The sequence below is a fragment of the Giraffa tippelskirchi genome, chromosome 3 (assembly GCF_054371585.1).
Source record: "Giraffa tippelskirchi isolate mGirTip1 chromosome 3, T2T-mGirTip1v1.2.pri, whole genome shotgun sequence".
In the NCBI taxonomy this organism is placed as follows: Eukaryota; Metazoa; Chordata; class Mammalia; order Artiodactyla; family Giraffidae; genus Giraffa; species Giraffa tippelskirchi.
The window spans coordinates 184,104,778-184,127,509 of record NC_137277.1 but is presented as its reverse complement, the minus strand read 5'-3'; the positions used below and the strand labels follow the sequence as shown (position 1 = coordinate 184,127,509).

The 22,732-nt window shown below is 42.1% G+C and overlaps 1 protein-coding gene across 3 annotated transcripts in view; it reads left to right on the top strand.

Annotated features, from left to right (window-relative positions):
* The window catches only part of MACO1 (macoilin 1), a 65,203-nt gene that overhangs the window by 39,179 nt on the left and 3,292 nt on the right, over positions 1-22,732 (top strand). For all 3 annotated transcript variants that reach the window (XM_081586665.1, XM_081586664.1, XM_081586662.1), the window contains 4 exons: positions 9,498-9,656; positions 11,183-11,365; positions 13,819-13,939; positions 19,712-19,886. In XM_081586665.1, the coding sequence (XP_081442791.1) occupies positions 9,498-9,656; positions 11,183-11,365; positions 13,819-13,939; positions 19,712-19,886 (638 nt within the window). The remainder of the gene's footprint in view (positions 1-9,497; positions 9,657-11,182; positions 11,366-13,818; positions 13,940-19,711; positions 19,887-22,732) is intronic.

Sequence of the window (22,732 nt, the reverse complement as noted above, 5' to 3'; positions counted from 1 at the left end):
TAATTAAAAATTTTTTTTTTTTATTGAAGGATAACTGTTTTTCAGAATTTTGTTGTTTCTCTGTCAAACCTCAACATGAATCAGCCATAGGTATACATATATCCCCTCCCTTTGGAACCTCCCTCCCATCTCCCTCCCCATCCCACCCCTCTAGGTTGATACAGAACCCCTATTTGAGTTTCCTGAGCCATACAGCAAATTCCCGTTGGCTATCTATTTCACATATGGTAATGTAAGTTTCCATGTTACTCTTTCCATACATCTCGCCCCCACCTCCCCTATCCCCATGTCCATAAGTCTATTCTCTGTCTGTTTCTCCACTGCTGCCCTGTGAATAAATTCTTCAGTACCATTTTTCTAGATTCCGTATATATGTGTTAGAATACAATATTTATCTTTTTCTTTCTGACTTACTTCACTCTGTATAATAGGTTCTAGGTTCATCCACCTCATTACAACTGACTCAAGTGTGTTTGTTTTTATGGCTGAGTAATATTCTATTGTGTACATGTATCACAACTTCTTTATCCATTCATTTGTCAGTGGACATCTAGGTTGCTTCCATGTTCTAGCTATTGTAAATAGTGCTGCAATGAACAATGGAATCCGTGTGTTTCTTTCAGTTTTGGTTTCCTCAGGGTATATGCCTAGGAGTAGGATTGTTGGGTCGTATGGTGGTTTTATTCCTAGTTTTTTTCAGGAATCTCTATATCATCTTCCATAGTGGCTGTATCAATTTACATTCCCACCAACAGTGCAAAGGAGAAGGCAATGGCACCCCACTCCAGTACTCTTGCCTGGAAAGTCCCATGGACGGAGGAGCCTGGTGGGCTGCAGTCCATGGGGTCGCAAAGAGTCGGACATGACTGAGCGACTTCACTTTCACTTTTCACTTTCATGCATTGGAGAAGGAAATGGCAACCCACTCCAGTGTTCTTGCCTGGAGAATCCCAGGGATGGCAGAGCCTGGTGGGCTGCTGTCTATGGGGTTGCACAGAGTCAGGCACAACTGAAACAACTTAGCAGCAGCAGCAACAGTGCAAAAGCGTTCCCTTTTCTCCACACCTTCTCCAGCATTTATTGTTTATAGGCTTTTTGATGATGGCCATTCTGACCGGTGTGAGGTGATATCCCATTGTAGTTTTGATTTGCATTTCTCTAATAATGAGTAATATTGAGCATCTTTTCATGTGTTTGTTAGCCATCTGTATGTCTTCTTTGGAGAAATGTCTGTTTAGGTCTTTTTCCCACTTTTTGATTGGGATGTTTGTTTTTCTGTTACCGAGTTGTATGAGCTGCTTGTATATTTTGGAAATTAATCCTTTGTCAGTTGTTTCATTTACTGTGATTTTTCTCCCATTCTGAGGTCTGTCTTTTCACCTAGCTTACTTTTGTTTTTATTTCTATTACTCCTGGAGGTGGGTCATAGAGCATCTTGTTTTGATTTATGTCATTGAGTGTTCTGCACGTGTTTTCCTCTAAGAGTTTTATAGTTTATGGTCTTACATTTAGGTTCTTAATCCATTTTGAGTTTATCTTTGTGTATGGTGTTAGGAAGTGTTCTAATTTCTTTCTTTTACATTTAGCTGTCCAGTATTCCCAGCACCATTTATTGAAGAGGCTGTCTTTGACCATAGTATATTCTTGCCTCCTTTGTCAAAAATAAGGCACCCGTGGGTGCATGGGTTTATTTCTGGGCTTTCTATCTTGTTCCATTGGTCTGTATTTCTGTTTTTGTGCCAGTACCATACTGTCTTGATGACTGTAGCTTTGTAGTGTAATCTGAAGTCAGGAAGGTTAATTCCTCCAGCTCCATTCTTCTTTCTCAAGACTGCTTTGGCTATTTGGGGTCCTTTGTGTTTCCATATGAACTGTGAAATTTTTTGTTCTAGTTTTGTGAAAAATGCCAATCAAATTACCTTGCGATCGCAAATTACCTTGGTAATTTGATAGGGATCGCATTGAATCTATAGATTGTGTTTGGTATTTTCACAATATTGACTCTTCCTACCCAGGAACATGGAATATCTCTCCATCTGTTTATGTCATCCTTGATTTCTTTCATTAGTGTCTTATAATTTTCTATGTACAGTTCTTTTGTTTCCTTCAGTTCAATTCAGTTGCTCAGTCATGTCTGACTCTTTGCAACCCCATGGACTGCAGCACGCCAGGCCTTCCTGTCCATCACCAGCTCTCAGAGTTTACCCGAACTCAGTGTCCATTGAGTCGATGATACCATCCAACCACTTCATCCTCTGTCGTCCCCTTCTCCCGCCTTCAATCTTTCCCAGCATCAGGGTCTTTTCCAGTGAGTCAGCTCTTCGCATGAGGTGGCCAAAGTATTGGGAGTTTCAGCTTCAACATCAGTCCTTCCAATAAACACTCAGGACTGATCTCCCTTAGGATGGACTGGTTGGATCTCCTTGCAGTCCAAGGGACTCTCAAGAGTCTTCTCCAACACCACAGTTCAAAAGCATCAATTCTTTGGTGCTCAGCTTTCTTTAGAGTCCAACTCGCACATCCGTACATGACTACTGGAAAAACCATAGCCTTGACTAGACGGACCTTTGTTGGCAAAGTAATGTCTCTACTTTTTAATATGCTGTCTAGGTTGGTCATAACTTTCCTTCCAAGGAGTAAGAGTCTTTTAATTTCATGGCTGCAGTCACCATCTGCAGTGATTTTGGAGCCCAGAAAAGTAGTCAGCCACTGTTTCTACTGTTTCCCCATCTATTTGCCATGAAGTGATTTCAGTTTTCTTAAATTTACTGAGATTTGATTTGTGACCCAAGATGTGGTCTATACTAGAGAATGTTCCATGTGCACTTGAGAAGAGGGTGTATTCCTCTGCATTTGGGTGGAATGTCCTGAAGGTGTCAATGAGATCCATCTCATCCAATGTATCATTTAAGACTTGTGTTTCCTTATTAATTTTCTGTTTGATGATCTGTCCCTTGGTGTGAGTGGGATGTTAAAGCCTCCTACTGTTACTGGGTTACTGTCAATGTCTCCTGTTGTGTCTGCTGGTGTTTGTCGGATGTATTGAGGGGCTCCTGTGTTAGGTGCACAGATATTTACAATTGTTACGGCTTCCTCTTGGATTGATCCCTTGATCATTATGTAGTGCCCTTCGTTAGCTCTCGTAATCTTCTTTATTTTAAGGTCTATTTTGTCTGATATGAGGACTGCTACTCCAGCTTTCTTTTGCTTCCCATTTGCATGGAATATATTTTTCCATCCTCTCACTTTCAGTCTATATGTGTCTTGAGGTCTGAAGTGGGTTTCTTGTAGACAGCATATATATGGGCCTTGTTTTTGTATCCATTCAGCCAGTCTGTGTCTTTTGGTTGGAGCATTTAATCCATTTACATTTAAAGTAATTTTTGATATATATTTTCCTATTGCCATTTTTGTTTTTATTTTTTAACTGGGCCTTAAATGAGTGAGGCTTGAAAATTAGAGGCCTTTCCTCCAGGAGGGATGGTATAATTAAAGACAAGATATGTCTGGAAATGAGTGGGTCGTTTTGGCTGGTATGGTGGGTGTGTGTAAAAAACTCATCTTTTGGTCATTTGGCTGTGTAATTTGGATATGAGATTTGAAGCCCCTTTTCTTACAGAGCAAGCAGCATTGTAAATTCTGTGTTTTCTTGCAGGGCCTACAGCATCTCTGTCAGAGCTTCTTAGAATTCAGAGATAACCATCAGAGCCAAGGCTCCTTATCTTCCTAATGGCCTCATGGGGTCATTCCAGCATGTATATAGAAATAAACACTTAGGTTGTTTTCTGGAGTGGGTATGGAGTGTGACTCAGAGTAATTGGGGAACCTTGTCCTCCCCAAGTGAAGTCCTGGCTAAGAAAAGGTCTCCCTCTTTTTTGCAGGACTTGCTTCCTAGGTGGTGCTAGTGGTAAAGAACCTGCCTGCCAATGCAGGAGACATGAGACTCAGCTTCGATCCCTAAGTCAGGAAGATTCCCTGGAGGAGGGCATGGCAACCCACTCCAGTATTCTTGCCTGGAGAATCCCATGGACAGAGGAGCCTGGTGGGCTACAGTTCACGGGGTTGCAAAGAATTGGACACGACTGAAGTGACTTAGCACACACGCACACTTCCTGGAGAAATTTACCACCCCAGAGTGTTAAAGTTCTTGTGTATTCCCAATGAGGCCTCATAACGCCTCAGGCTTTATTAAAATGTGAAGGTACTGGCTGTACACATTGGTGACTTTTATACTTTCAGTGAAGTCAGTACTGTGGCTGTAATTCGAGTGATTCACAAACGATGAGGGTTACAAACATTTAGACATAGATATCTCCCTACCTTTTCAGATACTTAAAAACAATACTTCTTTCAACTGAAGGCTGACACCTGAATACTGTACTTTGTTTTACCAGCAGGTTGCTTCAAGATACTCACAGATATTTTTCCTACCTAGCTTGCCTTGAAAGACTCAGGTTTGAGCTTCATACTTATTGGTCAGCTAGGAAATTACCCCTTATTAAAGTGTAAAATCTCCCCTTAAAATTAAATAATTGTTAACCATTTACATTATAACTTACCTCAGTTGAGTGGGCTAAGGGAGAAGAGGAGCTAGAGTTGAGGTTTGGAGTGTCAGTTTTGCCCTTAAGTCAGCTGGGCCAGTAAGTGGAAGGGCTGCCCCAGGGACCCCATCTCTTGTTTGTGAGTTAGGTGGTGTGCTGAAGTTCAGAGGTAGCTTCACAAGTTTAGAAGTTGAGTTTAAATTTACGAATAAACTGGCTCGGAAAGGCGCCTGGACCTAATAAGAAGTGTTTTGAGTTGGTTAGACCCCTGGCTTGTCCGACGGGGCACAAGTGGATGTCTTTACTGGACACGCCGACTCCAGCTCTGCCCTGTGCCCTGTCTCTGTCCCAAGTGGCAGCCTTTGTAAGGGTGACTAGTGCCACAGGAATTGGGCAAGGAGGGAGTGCATTTATTCACTGCCTAAGCCTTTCCAAAGTGTGGTTAAGATCTGTATGATCCTTTATTTCTCTTTTTTGGATGAGTTTGTAGCTCTGCTGGAGGAAGGTTCTCTTTTATCCCTTAATCTTCTGCTGTGTAGGGAGGAGAATAAGATTTAGCTCTGGTAAATGGGTTTAAGCTTGGAGATGGATGTTTTTTCCTCCTTTTTTTTTGTTCACACATGTGTTTATCTTTGGCCGCGCCGGGTCTTCGTCACTGCGCGCGGGCTTTCTCTAGTTGTGGCAAGTGGGGGCTGCTCTCTAGTCGTGGCGTACTCACCGCGGTGGCTTCTTCTGCTGAGCTCAGCCTCTAGCATGGGCTTCTGCAGCTGTGGCTCATGGGCTGCAGAGCATGCACCCTCCTTTCTTTTGATTCCTATTTACTGAAATTAGTTTTAAGGTTTATAAACTGTTACTTCTGTCTCATTTTCTTCCTGACTACTTGCTTAAAATTTACGTTGCAGCTATTGACATTTTAATACAGTCCCATGAATACATTTGAAGATTTTGCATTAACCTCTTAACACCATTTAATTATGCTTCACACCAATAAATTGTATATCTGCATTTTACCTGGTAAGTACTGATCTTCAACACAAAAGGGTTAAATATACCATTACAACAGGTAGTTATCTTTCTAATAAACGCCCCTGGCATTTGACTGGCTCAATCCAGTTCAATTTACTGATGCACGTAATTCTTTAAAAACTCATGTTTACATTTTTTATCGAGCATATGCAGGGACTGAGGTATATTTTTAAAAACAGGATTGTACAGTACATCTGTGCAATGTAATATTATGCAGCAATTGTTTGTGAAAAGTTTCTAATAGTGTGGAAAGGTACTTAAGATAAATAAACTATATATGTGGTACTCTCTCAGCAATATTAATATTTATGTATGTTAAGAAAGAGAAAGTAAAGAAAGACATACAGAAATGAAGTAAACCAAATAGTGGTTCTGTCTGAATGAAAGAATTATGAGTTATTTACATTTTTATTCTTTTCTGTTGTAGGCAGTTTTTTATTTTGACTGAGTATCACTTTTCCAGTAAATCCAGTAAGGGATTATAAATCATTTTACCCCCTATCTCAGTAAAGATTTAAAATATAGTGAATGTTCACCATTAAATTAATGCTTTCTGCAGAGAGACAATGAAAAATTTCCCCTCATAAATTTAAAAAATTACTGAGAATTTACCATTTAGCACATTAAGTTATCTTACATGTTGTTATAGTTTCCTATAGACCAGTGTTTCTTAAACTGGGGAATGCTGGTGTTAAATAACAGATTTGGAAAACAGTCATTCATAGTTTTACAGAACTAATGGCAGCAGTTATGAAAATCCTGAAACATTTTAATTCTATACCTTGTGAACTTAAGTTATCTAATTTTTGAAAATAAGTCTTTTATTGAAGTATAACACACATCCACAGAAATGCACAAATCTTAATTGTACAGCTTATGAATTTTCACGAAGTAAACATACCCCTGTAACCATGTCACTTTATTGCTTGTGTTGTACTGCTATATGTCTTGGACAAAATTTTTGCAGCTCTCCACACAGAAGATATTGTTTAGCGTTCTGTGATCTCCAGAAGTTACACTCTTGATATTTCTGCATGATTTGCTCTCATAACTTCACTAACTCACTTGTTTTTTTTTACATTTTTCAAGGAACTCTGAAAGTTTCATTCAAAATATTGTTATTCTTAGTTGATGGTAGGAAAGTTTGGCTTTTGTAGATAAAAACTGCAAAAAAGTAATAACTTCAAAATTATCGACATCTGACATTTACTTTGGGGGCTTCCCAGGTGGCGCAGTGGCAAGGAATATGCCTGCCAGTGCAGGAGACACAAGAGACATGGGTTTGATCCCTGGGTCGGGAAGATCCTGTGCAGGAGGAAATGGCAACCCACTCCAGTGTTCTTGTCTGGAAAACTCCATGAATAGATGAGCCTGGCAGTCTACAGTCTGTGGGGTCGCGAAGAGTCAGACAGGACTGAGAGTGCACGCGCACACACACACCCAGAGCCTTTGTGTATTTAATCTTTCTCTCGTTCCCAACTGCGGCACGTGCTTTGCCCCAGTAACAGGTTGTGTGGAACTTGGTTCCTGGGCCCTACATATGATACAGCTTAGGTTGTTAATCTGAAGGAGCAGATCAGCAGCCAGTGGTAAGTGTGTCAGGCCTAGAAATCCTAGACCAAGTTGAGAGGAGCTTTAGAGATCATTTTGCCTCAAATGGAGAAACTGAGTCCTGAAAGGTTACACGCCTTGCTCAGGGTCACAGAGTTGGCACCATGGCTGAGTCTAGAATCCTGATCCTCTATCCCATTTCTAAACCATGCTAAGTCCCTAGTCTCTTCTTAAATAAAGCTCATCCTTTCTTGACTAAAAATGTACTCCTCAGGCAGTGAAACTGACTTTTCAAAAAGATAAATTACCTAACACGTTTTTCACCCAGACTTCTTAATGGGGATAACCTGACAGCATCGATGTGTTTTGGAAAATATCCCTTGGGTTACTTTGGGTGAACAAGGGATGGTGTGGGGATGGTATGAATGCCAGTTGGTGATTGTTTAGAGCCGTTTCAGGAGTACATTCAACTGGAATAACCTTGGCAATAGGGAAAGTGTGGCATGATGTCCGTTTGTGACCCTTCCCTGGGGACCAAGCTGTGTCAGGAGACTGGGCAGTGCCTCTGGAACACAGGGTCTCTAGTCTGTGCTCTCCGGGCTCCAGCGCCTGGAGATAACAGTAGATGTTGCATGACTTTTTGGTTTTGAGGTTTTGTTTCAGGTGGCTGAAGGGAGACAAGTAAATAAAGCTGCTCTTTGGTTTTCTAAGGAATACCTGGCAACAGATATATGTATTTAGTAAGTGTTGATCACAGTGATTGATGGGCCCTGGGGATTTAGTGTTTCAGGAAACATATCTGTAAGGACCTACCCTGTGGAGCTGGCAGTTCTAAGGAGCAATCACCATTGCCCTCCAAAAATCTTGGTTCTGTTGCTATGTTGGATTAGTGAAATGCACACGAGTCTTGTCAGAGCAAACTGACATCTGCCTACCTGTAGGTTTATAGGAACAAGTGTCTTCTGAGTCTCTCCTGGCAGTCATCCTTGGCCTGACCTTCAGTGCTGGTCTCCACAGTCCAATTTCCAAACCCCTTCTATCCTTTCTCCCTCTATTCCCAGAGTATATCCCTTCCTCAGAGGCTAGACTGATTGCTCTGTCCCCAGATATCTGTGGCTGTTGGTGCTTTTGAGCATGTTTCACCTTATTTAGAATGCCTTGTCCTCACCTTCTGCTTCTCCAAATCCTGCCCAACCTTCGAGGCCCAGCTCATTTCCCATCTTCTCTGCTCGGAACTCATGTGGCAGCTCTCCCCACACCATGCTATGGCTGATAGAGCCACAGCTGGCCAGTGGGAGGAGAGAGTGGACTGTGGAGCCAGGTTGCCTGTGGGGCCTTAGGCTGAAGACTTTTCTGAATCTAGGTTTCTTCATCTTTAAAAATGGACTAATAATTGCCAAGGTAATTCAACTTAGCTGATAGTTGTACAGATTAAATGAATTTGTGCAATTAAAATCTACAGAACAGCGCCTGACACATAAGTTCTCATTAAATATTAGTTATTCCTTTTAGCATGTATTTAACCGTGGCCTCCCTGTATTATGGTTTAATCATTTCAGATGTCTATTTATTGGCCTCTAGTGAAATTATAAAGTCCTCTCATGAAGAAAGGGGCTTGACGTTGTATTTCTTGTTGACCCTTTTCAGTCCTGCATGTGCACACAATGGTTCCCCAGTGCACAGCACTTAGAATGGAACTGTGGCTGTGTGAGAGAAAGTAGACAAACAGGAGCGAGGAATCAAAAAGATAAGCTTCATTTCGCAGGTGGAGTTTTCTTATGATTCGTAGATCATGTACTTTGTTCCTTTTTTCATTGTTGAGTCTAATGAGCTCTTCTGTCACAGTCACCACAAGTGTGAGCATCATTTAGCAAGGTTGACAGCAGTTTCAGGAGGTTGTCTCAGACACTTGTCTTCTTGGCCCACGGTGGGAGGGAACCTCAGTGGGAGGGAACCTCAAGAGAGGAGATTCTGACCTGTCAGGATGTCTCAAAGCAGGTGGGTCCTGAGCTGGTTGTTACGAGCATATCTCCCGTGCTGAGGAGCATGGGGAATTCACCGGTGGGGAGGGGACCTTCCCCTTCAGTCACCCTCCCTCTGCCTTCCACTCTTCCTTTATTAGCAGCTCAGATACAAGTCACCATCTTCACCTGTTGGTGTTCACAAATGTTTGAGGAGAAACAGAAGTTACCTTCTGGTGGGAAGGCGTGGGGACCCAGGCCGAAGCGCTCATTCAAAGGCTGATTGCAGACGGAAGTTGCAGTGATGGTGGGGTGCTCCGCCGTCCAGCCAGCCCTCAAGGACTTCAGCTAGGGTCTCCCACAGAGCCCCAGGGGTGCCCCTTCAGTGATGAAGATGCTGCTCTTTTCCTTCTCCTAGGCTGGAACAAGACATTAAAAAGTTAAAGGCCGACCTGCAGGCCAGCAGGCAAGTGGAACAGGAGCTCCGCAGTCAGATCAGCTCTCTCTCAAGCACCGAGCGAGGAATCCGCTCAGAAATGGGCCAGCTCCGGCAGGAGAATGAGCTGCTGCAGAACAAGTACGTGTACCCTGTGGGCCTTTTGCGCTGAGCCAAGCAGCCTCGTATCACCTTTGTTTTCGGGGACTGGAGTACAAGGTTCATGATGACAAAAGAATCTAGCAGAGGGGTTTTTAAAAATAAGATGTTTAAAGTATTTAGGATGAGATATTCAATATGTTGTAATATCTATAAAAACATTTTGTGGCAACAAAACAGTTTAATAATACTATTTGTCTTCTCTCATTTAATAACTTCTGCTCTTAGTTTAAAATAGTCATTGAGCTTTTGTGACAATCTGAGTAAAATTAACCAGAAGTATTTCTGCCACAATTTGGAACTCTTACTCCTTTGAGTGAAAGTTTCCAGAGGATTAGACTCTCTGTACTTTGATTTGTGGAACTAAAAGTGGCATTGAACTTTGATTTTATTTGAAGAGGCAGACCAAAAGCCTGCTCTTCTTTTATGCTTTCCATTAATTCATTCTGGAATTAAAACTTCTTGACTCGATGTGGGTCTATCTTTTTTTTTTTTTTAATCTCTAAGCAGTGGGTGTCTGGGGTAGTGATTGCTACTGTAGGTGCTGAGCTGTCTGGCCTTCCCTTGAAAGAGGATTCCTTCATTTTCAGGGAATGTAGCTCAAAGGCTAGAGCATTATAGACCAATAGCCTTTCCATTGTTTCTGACCCATGTATGTGTGTGATGGCTCTAGCATTGTTAATATATTGATATAGTGAGAAAAACTCACCTTATATTGATATATAAAGCTAGTAGTAGCAGCAAGGCAGAGAATGTGGCTGAAATTTCTATCTGAAATTAAGCATCCTGTGATTCTAACTACAATTTCTATTTTGGGATACTCGGAGAAAACATCTCCCAGCTGGAAAGGAAAGGCTGCAGTAGGCTGTAGCATATTGTATTCAAGCAAAGAAAGACCTTCCCCTCCCACCCTTTCCCTCCGTTTCAGTGGGGCTGGTTCCATCTGCTCTTCCTTGGTCTCAGACTGAAGTTCTATGGGGCAGTAGAATTAGTTCTCCAGTTATCTTTGCCTCTCTTAGAAACTTGTCCTGTTTTTTGGATTACCTTCTGTGGATCACTTACATTAATAAAGCAGAAGTGAAGTGAAAGTCACTCAGTCGTGTCCAGCTAGTTGTGACCCCATGGACTGTATCCATGGAATTCTCCAGGCCAAAATACTGAAGTGGGTAGCCATTCCTTCCTCCAGGGGATCTTCCCAACTCAGGGATCAAATGCAGGTCTCCTGCATTGCAGGTGAATTCTTGACCATCTGAGCCACCAGGGAAGCCCAATAAAGCAGAGGCTAGGTCCAATTCTGTATCTTGTAAAGTAGCTTGTTTATTTGTTTTTAGGAATTGTTAAATAATAATGACAGTGTATTTTCCCTGGGCCCTCTGGGAATTGACATCTATGATTTGCTATTCAAATCCCCTGTTTGGCCTTAAAATGATAAAGAGGAGCCATGTTTTTCCAGGGTTTATGGTGAGCACTTCTAATTGTAAAACTGTATGACAATCATTTCCATACAGATTACATAATGCTGTGCAAATGAAGCAGAAAGATAAGCAGAATATCAGCCAGTTGGAGAAAAAACTAAAAGCTGAGCAGGAAGCCCGAAGTTTTGTAGAAAAGCAGTTAATGGAGGAGAAAAAAAGGAAGAAGTTAGAAGAAGCTACTGCTGCCCGGGCTGTCGCATTTGCTGCTGCATCAAGGTAGGTCCATGCCACCTGTGTGGCTTTCCTTGGACTGAGAATGGGAATTTGATGCCTTGGGCAGGTCTGGAAATACACAATCATGCACGGATGAATTGCTTTTAAGTACCATTATGTTAACTGGTTTAAACTCCGTCTGTGCAAGCTCAAGCTCTCATGACCACTTCATCCCTCAGTGACCTCCTCTATAAAGCAGGATGAAGGAATCACTGTGCCTTCCACACCTGGAAGGCAAAATGCTGCTCAGAAAGGGGTTCCAGTCACTTTCTGTAAGACTGATAATTACTACATACTTTGAGAGAGCCGATCTGGACTTTGGTTCCCTTGCAGAACTGTCATTACTCTCTACTCTTAGTTGTGTGTTTCTGGAGTTTTTATCTTAAAATGCAAGAAAGATAAAATCTCTGGTTCCCCAGGCACTGTGTCCTGACTGCTCATGTCTTTGTTGGACGTCAGCAAACTGTCAAATGACCTTAAAAAAGATGGGGAAAGAGTTAAGCCTCTTTTTCTCCCTCTTTCTCTTTAGCTTCTACTTCACTTTTTCTTCATTTTTTCGAATGGTGAAGCTCTTCTGCATGGCGAGGGTCAGTTAGGGGTTTACAGATGCAGCATGAGGATAAATTATTATTTATTTCATTTAAATGTCTATCCCCAAATTTGTGTCTATGTGACATAGTTCTGCTTTTTGCTCTTTTGTATTTGGCACGTTAATAGCCTTCTCTTCAGTTCTGGCATTTGTAGAATACTTGGTAAACCATCATTTCCTCTTCTAAGAAGTATCAGTGGGATGGAGAAGTCTTTCTCCTATGTGATCCTGCCTTCCCCCAGCAGACTCTGGACTGTACTTGGCCTATCAGCATCTTTACAAATTCATAAGATCCTTTACTGACTTGCCTAGGATGTGACGAGTTTTGTTTGTCCATCATTTAAAGATTTGTAAGCATTTCTGAAGCACTTACATTGCAGGAGATTTTCCTGAACAGTCATCTGGTGTGGCTTGTGCTCTCCTTAATTCATCTAGCAATTACTCTTTTTTAAAAAAATCCTTGAGGTGGATATAACTGTTTCTTAACCATATTGTTTAGTGTCTCTTATGCCTGAGAATCAGTACATCGGTTTCAATCTCTACCCTTAATCTCTTCTGCTTTCAGTTAAGCTTATTGCCTTTGGTCTCTTACCCTTGAATGGTTCTTGTTTGCCATCATTCATACAGTGAAGTGAAAGTAGCTCAGTCATGTCCGACTCTTTGCAACCCCATGGACTATACAGTCCGTGGAATTCTCCAGGCCAGAATACTGGAGTGGGTAACCTTTCCCTTCTCCAGGGCATCTTCCCAACCCAGGAGTCAAACCCAGGTCTCCCACATTGCAGGCGGATTCTTTACCAGCTGAGCCAACAGGGAAGCCCTCATTCATGTAGAGGCTGTTTTTATTCTTAAATAAATCTCAAAGCTTAAGTGTCTCTCTGGACCTTCCTTTTTGTGGGCAAAGGGTACCTACTTTCTCCACCAGGCTATTTCTGAAACCTAAACGGTTCATCAGCTTTGAACTGGCTATTACCATCATCTTTTTAAGTTTGTCCTTATTATAGCCCTGAGAAGCAACTCGAATGCTGCTCCCTTCTCTTTCTGTTTACTTCTGCCAAGTCGCTTCAGTCATGTCTGACTCTGTGCAACCCCATAGACAGCAGTCCATCAGGCTCCACTGTCCCTGGGATTCTCCAGGCAAGAATACTGGAGTGGGTTGCCATTTCCTTCTCCAGTGCATGAAAGGGAAAAGTGAAAGTGAAGTCGCTCAGTCATGTCCGACTCTTAGCGACCCCATGGACTGTAGCCCACCAGGCTTCTCTGTCCATGGGATTTTCCAGGAAAGAGTACTGGAGTGGGGTGCCATCTGTTTACTTCAGGCTTGTCAAAATGTCATGCCTAAAGAAAGGTGACGTTTGCAGTACATAGACCCTCAAAAGTGAAAATGTTATTAGCTCACTGCCCTCTGCTGGAGACAGAACACATCTGGTTCTGTCTTGTTCAGTTTGTGTGCATTGTCTCAGGTCACGTTGCCTGATGGCAAGCTTGGTGGATTTGCAAAGTGGATAAACCTCAGTTCTTATCCCATTCTGTGACCTACAACCTTGGGACTATATTCACTTTTTCAGTATTATATTATATCTAAATAGCTTCAGTTTTCTTCTCTGGAAAATGGAATAATAAACCCAACTCCAGTAGAGAAGGCGGTATGGGTAAAAGTACTAGTTTGGGATCTGGCTCATCTAAGACAACCAGTTAGTAATCATTTTAGATCATTTTTGAAATTATAAAAAAGTACAGAAAGAAGAAGCAGACTGAGCCAAAGGCTGAAATCTGACTCTATGAGTAGAGGAAAAATATCAACCCTGAAATATGATTAAACTTATACTTGTTTAAATTCTGTTTCCTTTCTCTTCTTTTTTAAAAGGGGAGAGTGCACCGAAACCTTACGGAATCGGATCAGAGAATTAGAAGCAGAGGGCAAGAAGCTCACAATGGACATGAAGGTTAAAGAAGACCAGATCAGAGAATTAGAGCTGAAAGTTCAGGTAAGGGAGGAACAGCCAACTTCACTGCACTTGAATTCCTCTGCTGTGTTAGATTTGTGCTCTGTGCTGCCATGAGGAAATGATCCCTGCTAATACAAGCCAAACCCCATTGCATTTGAAACTTTCTATATGACCAAAAGAAGCTCTCGTCTTATTCAGCTCATTCAAGCTATATTTAATTTAACTGGGTTCTAAGACAAGCCAGAAATATTGATCCCTGACATGTTTTATACCAGAATTTGGTTTATGGAGATTTATTTCACTTTTTCAGGTTACAGGCCAAATTAGTGTACTTTGGAACTGATATACCTCTTCTTAGCCCTAACTCTGTATCTATTGCCAGGGAATTGACCATTCTGGATGGCTCTGAGCCTCACAGATGGCCACTCGAGGCGTGGAGTGGAGGAAAACTGCCGGTTCTTTGGACAGTGCCAGTTTTGGGATTGTGTATACCTTGATGAAGTCTTTGATGTTGGGTCTTTAAAGGGACATTTAAAACTAATGTCTTAAGTTGTAAAGTTACAGTAATTTGAGTTATAGGGGACCCATAAAAAAATCAGTGGCAGATAGAATAGATGACCCAGAGACAAAGCCTAAAGTGTACAGTGAAGATGGCATCAGAAATGGATAAAACAGCAAGGGTTAGTCAGTGAAAGCTGCGGAACAACTAGACAATGGGAAAAAAGAAAATTAGACGCTCATCTGATACCACAAAAAAAGAAATTCCAGAGGAAGAATCGAAATTCCACAGGAAAAAAAGCGTGTCTTGTTTTACATCATAAAGTAGAAAAAAATGATACCTCAATGAGGTATCATTTCACACCAGTCAGAATGGCTGCTATCCAAAAGTCTACAAGCAATAAATGCTGGAGAGGGTGTGGAGAAAAGGGAACCCTCTTACACTGTTGGTGGGAATGCAAACTAGTACAGCCACTATGGAGAACAGTGTGGAGATTCCTTAAAAAACTGGGAATAGAACTGCCATATGACCCAGCAATCCCACTGCTGGGCATATACACCGAGGAAACCAGAATTGAAAGAGACACGTGTACCCCAATGTTCATCGCAGCACTGTTTACAATAGCCAGGACATGGAAGCAACCAAGATGTCCATCAGCAGACGAATGGATAAGGAAGCTGTGGTACATATACACAATGGAATATTACTCAGCCATTAAAAAAAATACATTTGAATCGGTTCTACTGAGATGGATGAAACTGGAGCCCATTATACAGAGTGAAGTAAGCCAGAAAGAAAAACAACAATACAGTATACTAATGCATATATATGGAATTTGAAAGATGGTAACGATAACCCTATATGCGAGTCAGAATAAGAGACACAGATGCATGGAACAATTTTATGGACTCTGAGGGAGAAGGTGAGGGTGGGATGTTCTGGGAGAATAGCATTGAAACATGTATATTATCCTATGTGAAACAGAACACCATTCCATGTTCGATGCATGAGACAAGGGCTCAGGGCCGGGGCAATGGGATGACCCAGAGGGATGGGATGGGGAGGGAGGTGGGTGGGGGGTCCAGGAAGGGGAACACATGTAAACCCATGGCTGATTCATGTCAATGTATGGCAAAAACTATTACAATATTGTAAAGTAATTAGCCCCCAACTAAAATAAATAAATTTATTTAAAAAATTAAAAAAAAAAAAATGAAAAAAATCAACTGGGGCAGATACAGATATTGCAACAAATATTATAAATAAGGGATTAATATTCTCAATATGTAAATATCTCATAAATATTGCTAAAAAAAGCTCAAATATACAAATGATAGGCAAAGGATATGAATGAATAATTCACGAAAAAAATACAAATGACTGATAACAATGTAAGAATATGTGCTTATCTGTCACCAAAGACAGATTAAAATTAGGTATCATGTATCTTCTGTGAAATTAGCAAACAATTTTTAAAAAGTGATAGCAGCCTGGGTAAGGGTGCAGTGAAATAGGCCTTGTATGTTGCTGGTGGAAGGATAACATTCTGGAAAGACCACGTATTTTCTAAAAATATTTTCCTCAGACTCCAGCCTAAGGTAAACATTTTAAAGTCTCACCAATGATTGATACACAAAGATGTACATCACAGTGGTATATATTAATAAATGCAAAAAAATTGAAAATAATCTCAACAGTGGAGATTTAATAAATTATGGTACATATACATTTAGGTCCATACCGTTTCTGTCCTTTATTGTGCTCATCTTTGCATGAAACATTCCCTTGGTATCTCTGATTTTCTTGAAGAGATCTCTAGTCTTTCCCATTCTATTGTTTTCCTCTATTTCTTTGCATTGATCAGTAAGGAAGGCTTTCTTATCTTTCCTTGCTGTTCTTTGAAACTCTGCATTCAGGTGGGTATATCTTTCCTTTTCTCCTTTGCTTTTCACTTTGCTTCGTTTCTCAGCTCTTTGTAAGGCCTCCTCAGACAGCCGTTTTGCCTTTTTGCATTTCTTTTTCTTGGGGATGGTCTTGATCACTGCCTCCTATACAATGTCATGAACCTCCATCCATAGTTCTTCAGGCACTCTATCAGATGTAATCCCTTGAATCTGTTTGTCACTTCTACTGTATAATCGTTAAGTCTGAATTTTGCAATAAGGAGTTCATGATCTGAGCTGTAGTCAGCTCCTGATTTTGTTTTTGCTGACTGTATAGAGCTTCTTCATCTTCACCTGCAAAGAATATAATCAGTCTGATTTTGGTATTGACCATCTGGTGATATCCATGTGCAGAGTCGTCTCTTGTATTATTGAAAGAGTATGTTTGCTATGACCAGTGTGTTCTCTAGGCAAAACTCTGTTAGTCTTTGCCCTGCTTCATTTTGTACTCAATGGCCAAACTTGCCTGTTACTCCAGGTATTTCGTGACTTCCTACTTTTTGTATTCCAGTTCCCTGTGATGAAAAGGACATCATTTTTTGGTGTTAGTTCTAGAAGGTCTTGTAGGTCTTCATAGAACTATTCAACTTCTTCGGCATTAGTGGTTGGGGCATAGACTTGAATTACTATGATATTGAATGGTTTGCCTTGGAAATGAACAGAGATCATTCTGTCATTTTTGAGATTGCACCTAAATACTGCATTTCAGACTCTTTTGTTGACTCTGAGGGCTGCTCCATTTCTTCTAAGGGATTCTTGCCCACAGTAGTAGATATAATGGTCACCTGAATTAAATTCGCCTATTCCAGTCCATTTTGGTTCACCGATTCCTAAAATGTCAATGTTCACTCTTGCCATCTCCTCTTTGTCCACTTGCCTTGATTCATAGACCTAACATTTCCAGGTTCCTATGCAATGTTGTTCTTTACAGCATCAGACTTTACTTCTATCACCAGTCACATCCACAACTGGACATTGTTTTTGCTTTGGCTCTGTCTCTTCATTCTTTCTGGAGTTATTTCTCCAGTAGCATATTGGGCACCTACCTACCTGGGGAGTTCATCTTTCAGTGTCTTATCTTTTTGCCTTTTCATACTGTTCATGGGGTTCTCAAGGCAAGAATACTGAAGTGGTTTGCCATTCCCTTCTCCAGGGGACCACTTTTTATCAGAACTCTCCACCATGACCCGTCCATCTTGGGTGGCCCTACACGGCATGGCTCATAGTTTCATTGAATTAGACAAGGCTGTGGTCCATGTGATCAGTTTGGTTAGTTTTCTGTGATTATGGTTTCCATTCTGTCTGCCCTCTGATGGAGAAGGATAAGAGGCTTATGGAAGCCTCCTGACTGAAGAGACTGACTGGTTGGGGAAGGACACTGGGTTTGTTCTGAAGGGTGGGACCATGCTCAGTAAATCTTTAATCCAATTTTCTATCAATGGGCAGGGCTGTGTTCCCTCCCTGTTGTTTGGCCTTCAAAAGGACTTGTGCAGGCAGTGTTGTATTCAGTGCCCCTGACCCTGCAGCAGGCCACTGTCGACCCACACCTCCGCCAGAGACTTGTGGACACTCACAGGCAAGTCTCAGTTGTTTGTGGATCACAACAAACTGTGGAAAATTCTTAAAGAGATGAGAATACCAGATCACCTTATCTGTCTCCTGAGAAATCTGTATGCAGGTCAAGAAGCAACAGTTAGAACTGGACATTGAACAACAGACTGGTTCCAAATTGGGAAAGAAGTATGTCAAGGCTGTATATTGTCACCCTGTTTATTTAACTTATATGCAGAGTACATCTTGTGAAATGCCAGGCTGGATGAAGCATAAGCTGGAATCAAGATTGCTGGGAGAAATATCAATAATCTCAGATATGCAGATGACACCACCCTTATGGCAGAAAGCATAGAGGAACTGAAGAGCTTTTTGATAAAAGTGAAAGAGGAGAGTGAAAAAGCTGCCTTAAAACTCAACATTCAAAAAACGAAGGTTATGGCATCCAGTCCCATCACCTCATGGCAAATTGATGGGAATACAGTGGAAACAGTGACAGACTTTATTTTGGGGGGCACCAAAATCACTGCAGATGGTGACTGCAGCCATGAAATTAAAAGATGCTTGCTCCTTGGAAGAAAAGCTATGACCAACCTAGACAGCATATAAAAAAGTGCAGACATTACTTTGCTGATAAAGGTCTGTCTAGTCAAAGCTATGGTTTATTCCAGTAATCATATATGGATATGAGAGTTGGACCATAAAGAGAGCTGAGTGCCAAAGAATTGATGCTTGTGAAATGTGGTGTTGGAGAAGACTCTTGAGAGTCCTTTGGACTGCGAGGAGATCCAACCAGTCCATCCTAAAGGACATCAGTCCTGAATACTCATTGGAAGGACTGATGCGAAGCTGAAGCTCCAGTACTTTGGCCACCTGATACGAAGAACTAGCTCATTGTAAAAGACCCTGATGCTGGGAAAGATTGAAGGCAGGAGAAAGGGATGACAGAGGATGAGATGGTTGGATGGCATCACCAACTCAATGGACATGAATTTGAGCAAGTTCTGGGAGTTGGTGATGGACAGGGAAGCCTGATGTGCTACAGTCCATGGAGTTGCAAAGAGTCAGACACAACTGAGTGGCTGAACTGAACTGATACATTTAGGAATATTATATAGTGAATAAAAATTATATTTAAAAAAACTGTAATTATATAAGGTTTTAAAAAATTGTACATTTAGTGTGGTTTCAGTTATGCTAAAAGATACATAGGCTTAAAAAAGACTAGAAGAAGATATATCAAATTTTTTGCAGCATTGGGATTTTGGGTGATTTTTATTTTCTTCTTTGAACTTTTAAGTATTTTTTAATTCACTATAATAAGTTTCTATTTCTCTTAAAATGAAAATATTAAAATATCAGTGTGTATGTGTGTGTGTGTGCGCATCAGATGTTTTAAGTGGGTTTATGTTGGAGTATGCCCTGTCAAAATAATTTAAGATTTTTACAGTTTTTAGTTGAAGTTGAGAGCAGAGTTTTGGCTAATGTGACTGGAGCGTTATAGCACCATTTGCAACTGGCAGCAGGGTCTTCGTGGTTCTGAGTTAGGATTTTAAGAAAGTGTTTTATTTGGAGACAGAGTCCACTGTTAACCTCGAAATAACCCAACACAGTCAGTGTTTTTGTATGTGCACATCACTGTATAAATACATTTTGCACTCCCTCTAAGGGGTAAGGTGTAAACCAATGAAGCGGCAGGATTCTGTGTTCTAGGGGCCAGGTCAGTAATGGTGGGATTTTATTTGTGATTTCAGGCTAATTTGTAGACATCGATGCCAAAACTGTCTTGTAACATTGCTGCTTTGATGATATTGATAGGAGCTTCGGAAGTATAAGGAAAATGAGAAGGATACTGAGGTGTTAATGTCAGCCCTCTCGGCCATGCAAGATAAAACGCAGCACCTGGAGAACAGCCTGAGTGCAGAGACGAGAGTCAAGCTGGACCTGTTTTCCGCCCTGGGGGACGCAAAGCGACAGCTCGAGATTGCCCAAGGTAGGCGAGCAGCGGGCACAGCTCTGCCTGGGGACACAGCAGAGCTTCCTTAGAGCTCTAACCAGAGGCATTTGCACTTCCACTTCAAGTGGTTTGATAAGTGCCCACCGTGAACATCTGGGAATCTTCACATTAATTCATTCTGCAGACGTATTTTGAGATGAGAACATATCCAGTGCAGGGCACACAGGGAAGAGTGTGAGTTTCTGTGCTCAAGGGGCTCAGAGTGTTGTAGAAGTAAGTAGAGAACTGCAGAGTCACCAAAAGGTACCAATGGAACAGGATGTATGGGTTCCCTGGGAACATACCAGGTACTCAGCCAGTCTGGAGAGTTAGGGCCGTTTCTCAGGGGACCTGATGTCTGACCTGGGTCTTGAGTGATGACAAGGGGTTAGCCCAGCAAAGAAATGGGGTAGTGAGAGGGAGGGGAAAAGGCGTCTAAACAGAAGAAACAGCTTGAGCAAGGCGGCTGCTGGCTCTGTTTGACTGGAGCAAAGGTTGCAGATGAGGGAGGGGAGAGAGTAGGAGGGTCTGGAGGGCAGGCTGTTCCTCAGCAGATGTTACGCAGACTGATTATGTACCAAACACTGTGAGCATCCCTGAGGGGACAGACGGTAACAGGCAAATGTGTAACATGGATGGGTGCAGTGAAGAAAATAAAGCAATGGCAAGGGAGCCTGTGCTGGGGAGGGGGAGAGGGTGCTGCCGATTTGATGTGGAGGACATGAAGAGCCTTTGAATAGGTAGCGTGTGGGCAGAGATGGGGTGGAAGAGAGTGAGGGAGCCGGTAAGTGTCTCGAGGGAACTTGCGTCATGGCCAGTGGGGCTGCAGCCTGAGTGACGGGGAGAGTTTTTAGGATCAAAAGTAGCAGGAGCCACGTTCTGCCAAGCTTTGCCGCCTGTGGAAAGAACTCTACTCTGAATGACATGGGAAGTGTTGGAAGGCTTCGAAATAGAGACCTAACATGACCTAATGAAAAGAAATTTAGATTTTGTTCAAGAAGTTGATAAGCCACAAATAGATGACTGAAGAAGCATTTTTTCAAGCAGCTGCCTTAGTAGAAGGGAAAGAATATCTCAGCAGGTGCTTGCAGAGCGTTCACACTTGGTCTCCGTGAACCATTTTACCAGACGGGAGAAGGAGGCGAGATAAGTAAGACACGCTCTGGTTGAGTTTCCACTAGGGTAGTGGCACTCAGACTGTTTGGTCTTAGGGACCTCTTTACACTCTTGACACATTATTGACCAGGGGATTTTTGCAGGAGCTAACGCCTGTGGTGTTACTATGTCTCCAGTCAATAAAGTGTTAAAACTGAGTGTTCCAGGGAGGTGTTTTCAAGTGTGTGTTTCTACATTCAGTCTGTTGTGCTTTCATTTGCCATGTTGCTTCTGGAAGACTTCACTCAGTTTCATGAGGGACTGCGCGTGAAGAAGGCAGATAATGTCTTAGTACTAGGGTGAGGATAGCGTGGACGCGGTGAGAAGGGCCACAGCAGGGAAAGCCACACGTAAGGCCTGCCACCACACGGTAGAGGCAGGCGGCTTGAAAGACCAGAGGAGCGCTCAAGGTGGCTTCCTAAGGGAGGGGCTGGTGAATGGACTTTGAAGGGTGAATTCTTTTTTTTTTATACTTTAAATTTTTTATCTTGTATTGGGATATAGCCAATTAATAATGTTGTGGTAGTTTCAGGTGAACAGTGAAGGGACTCAGTCATACATATATATATATCCATTCTCCCCCAAACCCTCCTCCCATCCAGGCTGACACATAACATTGAGTAGAGTTCCACATGCTATACAGTGAGTCCTTGTTGGTTATCCATTTTGAATATAGCAGTGGGTACATGACCTTGAAGGGTGAATTCAGAAAGCAGAGAATGGCAGGGAAGACCATTGTTACCTGAGGGAACAGCGTAAGCAAAGGAAGAAAGTGCTGAGAATGTCCAGGGGAGCAGTCCTGTGGCCTCTAGCTGGGGAATGTGGAAGAAGAGATTGGATTAGGGGGACCATGAATGGAACAATACTAGAGGATGTAACTCCTGGATTTTCAGGAGGGAAGAGTGTGACATATTCCAACAGGGCTGCTAAAACCTTGGAAGAAAAGCGGAACAGCTTTAAGGGATGAGAAGAGAAAGTGAGTTTGGTTTGGGATGCTTTGATCTGGAGTTGCCTCCCAGACACTGAGCTGAAGATCTTCATCAGTCAGGGGGAATTTGGGGCCTATGCCCAGAGAGAAGGCCAGAACCCTTGGCGTTTGGTGGAATACAGAGGTTGTGAAAAGTCAGTGAAGCCATAGGAGTGGCTTGGGTGGCAGAGACAGAGCAGGAAGAGAAGGGGGTTGAGAATCAAGCTTATAAATCTGCAGACTCAAGGAAAGACATTTAAAAAGAAGCTTCCTGGGAATCCTGCTTTAGAGCCAGACTTCTGAGCACACACTGTATTTTTCTGCCTGCCTGGCTCAGCTCCCTGAGAAGTGGCCACCCTCTCTCTGCCTCCTCCCGTTTGCTTGGATTTGCAGATTCCAAAGAGGTTGCCTCCTGGAGGGAAGCAGCACCTGGTCTCAGAGTAGCGAGGGGAGCTTGGCTTCTCAGCACGGATTGTACTTCTTGTTGGCCCAGAAATTCGTGTAAAGCCACAGAGAAGCAAAGAGAACTGTCTTTTCCAAAGCTCTAAGAATGTTTGTACGTTACTGATTAAAGAAACCAAACTTAAATCTGCATGGAAAAGAAGATACAGTGGCTCATATATCAGATGCCATTAGGTATTTTATTTGTCTGAGGCTTTCTTTGTTCAAAGAGAAGAAGGGTATTTGATGCTCACTTGAAGCTGAGGGGAGGTGAGGGAAG